Raw genomic sequence first — 6,045 nt, forward strand, 5'->3', positions numbered from 1 at the left:
TATTATAGAACTCCAGAAGAAGAAAAGTTATGTCTGATTTTTTTGCCGCCCTAGTGGAGCATTAACAGAAGAATCATCTATGACAAGAAGCACAACATAGTTTTGTAAACAGGCTAATTATAACCATACCCATGATCATTCATGACAACACTGAGGAACTGACTTCTGGGCCTAGTTAATACGGTCGAGTCTCAAACAATGTAGTTATTGTCGGAAATATCTGGACCAAGTCAAAGTATGACCTTTGTTATCCAGTCGTTCTGTTATTAAATTTAGTGAAGAGTTTGTTTTGACAGATTTAATGACTGTTAATCTTTTTTTATTTACCTTGCATTTGGAGCACGGTATCAAGTTATTATTTTTAAGTTTTATTAATTAACTAAAACGAAAGTGCATTGAAATTTCATACATTTAAATTTGTGACATATACAGATGGTTGTTTTATTACCCTGAAATAATGAGATTATTTCAAAACTGTTTCTTGCAACTGATTGAGATCCTGTTGCGAACTGGATAATAAATTACTGGTGGTCTAAAGCACGTTGTTATCCAACTTAGCACTGTTCTTTTGATATCCCAATATCATAACAAAGTGCACTTTTTTGATGGACGATTCTGTTCAAAAGACACAATAAACCAAATCAAAAAACATTAACGACTTCTCTGGATACGGAAAATATGAAATCAAAGCACAAATTCTGTATAAGAAATATTGCCATTTGAATTTGTAGTTACCCAATACTTAATTTCAATATTGTTTGTTCGTATGTGTGTGTACTGTTTATCATTCAACTAACCCAATAATTTTTACTTGTTTCCCAAACTCTTCTCTAATAATAGGTCAGGTAAAAACAAAGAAAGCATTACCAAACGTTTTGATCATTGAATTGTTCTAATGCTTTCTTTGTGTTCCTTCCCTGACCTATTTTTAGAGTCGAATTTTCGGAAACAAACCAACTGAAAAATATATAAAAGAGTATTAAGGAGTCACAGGAGGGTACACATTTCGAGTTAAATAAATGTCTTAAGTCAGAACCTTGATGTTCAATTGTTATCGTTTTTTTTTATATATAAGACAGTTAAATTTCTTAATTGAATGTTTTACACTAGTAATTTTTGGGCCCTTTGTAGCTTGCTATTCGCTGTACGCCTGGGCTCCGTGATATATGCCGTAATGGGTTACTTTAACAATTAGAGTTTGATGGAGAGTTGAATCATTTGCACTCATTCCACAATTTCTTAAATTTATATAGTATATTGTTTCTATGACAATGATAGTATTTAATGTATTTTGTCTCTTTGTATTTGTCTAAAACTGTAAGGTGACCATATTAAGTATGAATATGTATAGCAAATAATCCTGGTTCAAAATTGATAATTCATTATCGTAATAAAAAATTATTTATTTAAACCTTTTCGAAACTAAAAAAAAACATTTTATAACAATTATAACAAGTCTACACAACGTCGAGTATGTACAAATATATGACACACCGTTCTTAGACTTGTAAGATTATGTTTAAAACGCATAAGAACACTTCGCAGCTTCAGTGAACAAACTACAATTATTGATTTGATAAAAAAACACAGCTAAATTGAATACACCAAGTTTGATTATTCAGTTGCAAAGCTACATGTACATGTTAATATATACATATAGAGCTAAAAGACAGATGAAACTAGAATGCAAACACTTACGCTAATGGAATATGGAAATTAAGCAACTTGAATTTGACATCACATTAACAAAGGTCTAATTATGTATACATAGTAACGACATATTGGTTACATTAAAGCTTTTCTTCCATTTGTAGCTTTTTAGAAAAGAACTGGTTTTCTGTACCACAAAAATGTGCTCTTTAATTTTCTAGGCTTCGTTAATAAACCGAAACAATAGCAACGTACCAGTATATTTTCACAATAATTTGCTTTGTAGAAAAAAAAGAGGGACGAAAGATACCAAAGGGACAGTCAAACTCGTAAATCTAAAACAAACTGACAACGCCATGGCTAAAAATGAAAAAGTCAAATAGAAAAACAATAGTACACATGACACAACATAGAAAACTAAAGAATAAACAATACGAACCCCACCAAAAACTAGGGGTGATCTCAGGTGCTCCGGAAGGGTAAGCAGATCCTGCTCCACATGCGGCACCCGTCGTGTTGCTTAGGTGATAACAAATCCGGTAAATTGTCTAATTCGGTAGGTCAAATCCATGAAAGGGAAGGGGGTTGTAGTTACGACGTAAGGAACATATCCGATATCATTTGTGAAACGGTTATTCCATAAAGGTCAACCAACTCGTGATGGCGTCCGTAAAATTTACGAAGGGATGATTTCAACTTCACTATTTGGAACTCTTGCTTTAATAGCTTCCTTGTGAGCAGTAACCCTCTATTATGAAAATCATGATAGGAAATGCAAGCACGGGAATATCGTATCAATTGGGAGATATATACCCCGTATGCAGGTGCTGCTGGAATGTTGCTACTTAGAATGGAAAGTTCACAATTGGAAAGCTGAAATCATCTCTTTTGTCGTAAAGTTTTGTTTTCAACCAACCCTCATTGTCAATTTCTAGATGTAAGTCAAGATATGAAGCTGACTTAACTGTATCTGTAGTATCCTTTATCTCTAGTTCGATGGGATAGATGCGGTCCACATAGTCACCAAATTTTGAATTGTTTAGTGAAAGAACATCATCTATATAGCGGAAAGTAGAGTTAAAGGATATTGCTAACTTCTTATCTTTCTTGCTAAGAATTTCCGGCATGAAGTCAGCCTCATAATAATAAAGAAACAAGTCGGCAAGTTGAGGGGCACAGTTTGTTCCCATTGGAATGCCGACAGTCTTGCAACCTCCGTGTGTCATTTTTGTTCAGTACTTATAATTTTGATTAGAGCGGTTTCTTTGGTTTAATTAAGAAGCCAATATTTTGAACACAGTCATTTAAATACTACGACAATTGAAGTTACATCGTTGAGCAGTATGTATATTTTAGTAATTTCAATAAACTCAAAAATGTTCAGTTATTTTTGAGATACATTTAAATATTGGTGTTTTTAAGAAAAAATCCATACCTGAAAAATCCAATCCTGTACTTCAGCCGCGGTAAAATCTGATACACTGCCTTCACGTCTCATATACACGTGACCTTTACTGTCAAAAAGTCTATTGAGTTGTTTTTTCTTGTAGACCGTTATTTCAATTACTTTACAATTGGCTACAATGTAGAGCATACAATGACCGACAGGTTGAATTCTACTATATCAAATAAACTATCGGTTATTTTTTTTTGTAATACACAAAAGTTAAATAACAAAGATATCGAACTTGAGGAAAAATTCAAACAAATTCCTTTATCAAATTTATCAAATATTATTTTAGATTCATATACAGATCTTCTTTACGGAGCATAAGGTCATAACTTTAAAAATATTAATGCTTCGTGTCGATGAGTAAAGTTTTAAACAACTGTCAGTTTTAGTTTTTCGTCTATTGTGCTTTTGTCAATGGTTTGGCAAATTTGGTGCTTATTAAATGTTTAAATAGATTAGACCGTTGTTTTCCCGTTTGAATGGTTTTACACTAGTAATTTTGGGGCCCTTTATAGCTTGTTGTTCGGTGTGAGCCAAGGCTCCGTGTTGAAGGCCGTACTTTAACCTATAATGGTTTTCTTTTTAAATTGTTATTTGGATGGCGAGTTGTCTCATTGGCACTCACACCACATCTTCCTATATCTATTAACCCCGCCACATTCGGAATAGGCATATCCAATTAAAGTTTAACGCATATTATTCCTTTAGCTCTAATCCTGACATAAGTATCTTTAATAAGTTTGTCAATATTTATGTTGGGTACATTTGTATATCTGTTTATAGCCTTAAATGACGTTTGTTTATTTTTCGTTTTAATTGCTTCACATGTCATATTAAAATCAGTTATAGTCCGTACCCAACTCTGGTCCGTACCGTCACTTATGATTGCATTAATCATGGACTCATACCAATACTCCTTCTTTTCTTATAATATATTTGCAAGCGGTCAACATCAATGTTATATAAGACAAACAAAATCAGGATTGACAAACAAAATTCAGCAGATAAATACACTACGGTGACTTATAGTTGTTTATTTCTGTGGTATGTTGTCTCATTAGCATTCATACCCCATCTTCTTTTTTATATACATAGACAAATTTTTGTTTAATGACCTCTTAGTTTTCCATTCACTTCCACGGGAATAAACTCTACGGTATAGTCTTTATTATCGACAGGTGGTTTTATTGCTCTGATGCTTTGGTCGATATACTCTCGACGAATTTTATCTTCTTCTTCACAATTGACACCAACAACATGGCCATCATCTGAAAAATAACACACATTTAAAAAAAAAATCATCATTTTAGATTTTATCCCCGAACTAGGTAAACTCTTTTCAGACATTTTCGGAAAGTCTTCATTATATTAACTAATAATGATATCCACGCTCCACCGCGACAAAAGGGGTCGTATCAAAATATCCAAATATTCAGGATTACTTTCTTTTTTTCTGTGTTATATTACTATCAAGATTAATTTGATTGATTTTCACCTTACATTTGTACAATAACAGTTCGAAACACGTTGAAAAGTCTACCCTTTTTTCTGTTGTTAAAGGCGAGCTTTTGAATTGTGATATACATTGTATTTCTTTCGTAAATCACATTCAAATCATATGCTTTGCTTTCTTTTTCATTTCCGTTTTGACGTATGAACATTCAAACTTTTTAATTCTAACTATTCATTATGTTTTAATAAAGTTATGAGGAATATCGACAATAAAATAAAGAGGCATAAAGGTAAGATTTAAACAAAATGTTGACAAAAATATCTTTGTTTACCGATCTTTAAAAAACGTATTACTCAACGCAATTGACGGTGATATCAGAACTCAATATACCATAAATTTCAATGATTTGACGCAGCACGTGTAAAACCTACCATTTACACCAATGAACAGAGTTCCTTTGGTTCTTCCGTTTAGATACCCACATACATATTTAAGCACATCTTCCCTCAAATATTTTCTGACATATTCTCCTCCACCTAGTTTGAATTCCATTTGTCTAGTTTCTCTGCCTATATATTGACCTTTTCGATAGTATCTTTCAGGCAATTCCATTTCAACGTCAATGTCTACATCTTTATCTGCAAGGCTCTGAAAGTCGAATCCAAGGGTTTTTCTGCTTCGCCGGTTCTTTAAGCGGTCTAATACTTCAAATACTTCGTTTGGATTTCTAAGAATAATTACGGCACACCTCTGCTTCTTTTCCTTTTTTATCTTTATACAGTTTCTCAAAGTCGATATCTTTATGCACATGTTTAGTAATTCAAATATTGAATCCTTTAAGTTCGAATCACTGATGCTTTTACTTTTCGTAAGATTTCTAATAATCACTTTATGATCACTGGTAGACATGTCGAAATAAAATCCTCTTTATCAGTTCTGAAATGTTTTGTTAGATTAGGATGTCACCACTGTCTACATAGATTTATAATACATGTAGCCTTACAGAACATCGACGATAAGAGCTTTTTATAAATTATCTATGAAGTATCTTATTTCCGGTCTAATCGTCATATACATGTAGCTCTATAGAGCAAATGCTACCTGCGACATGTAACGTTATAGTATTGATTAACAATATTCTCGGAAATGTATATTATGTTATGTTTTCGTTTAATCATTGTTAATTGAATACATATATGTTTATTTAAAGAAAATGAATGGGTCTGGGTATAATGCGATATATGTGCATTACAGTAATATATATATACGTAGGAAAAGAGATGCATAATTGTTATCAATATACTTGTATACTCAAAAGCAAAATGTAAAAATAAAATGATTTATTGATGTAAATAATAAACAAATCTATGTACATATGAGAAATTTGCGATAGCAAATTTACAGATCTAACATTGTTGGGTAGATGTTTAGACGAGTTGCATATGAGAACAAAATATATACAACTCTATTTAACATATATGCATTTGTG

General features: G+C 32.3%; 1 protein-coding gene across 1 annotated transcript; it reads right to left on the reverse strand.

The window, feature by feature from the left end:
• Window positions 1-529: 529 nt before the first annotated feature.
• On the reverse strand, window positions 530-5,572 carry LOC134713686 (schlafen-like protein 1). The gene is made up of 4 exons (XM_063574975.1): window positions 4,988-5,572; window positions 4,219-4,371; window positions 3,086-3,228; window positions 530-615 (listed from the first exon to the last, which is right to left on the reverse strand). The coding sequence occupies exons 1-4, from the start codon at window positions 5,463-5,465 to the stop codon at window positions 583-585; spliced, it is 807 nt and encodes a 268-aa protein (XP_063431045.1). The 5' UTR covers window positions 5,466-5,572; the 3' UTR covers window positions 530-582.
• Window positions 5,573-6,045: the final 473 nt, after the last annotated feature.

The sequence above is a fragment of the Mytilus trossulus genome, chromosome 4 (assembly GCF_036588685.1).
Source record: "Mytilus trossulus isolate FHL-02 chromosome 4, PNRI_Mtr1.1.1.hap1, whole genome shotgun sequence".
Taxonomy (NCBI): Eukaryota; Metazoa; Mollusca; class Bivalvia; order Mytilida; family Mytilidae; genus Mytilus; species Mytilus trossulus.

What these genes read in the sequence shown, in the direction of transcription:
- LOC134713686 (XM_063574975.1), bottom strand. Translation starts at nt 5,465, where the DNA reads ATGTCTACCAGTGATCATAAAGTGATTATTAGAAATCTTACGAAAAGT. An exon ending in AGTGAATGGAAAACTAAGAG is followed by an intron (nt 3,229 to 4,218) that starts GTCATTAAACAA and finishes TCTACATTGTAG; the next exon opens with CCAATTGTAAAGTAATTGAA. An exon ending in TACAGGATTGGATTTTTCAG is followed by an intron (nt 616 to 3,085) that starts GTATGGATTTTT and finishes TCTTTTGAACAG; the next exon opens with AATCGTCCATCAAAAAAGTG.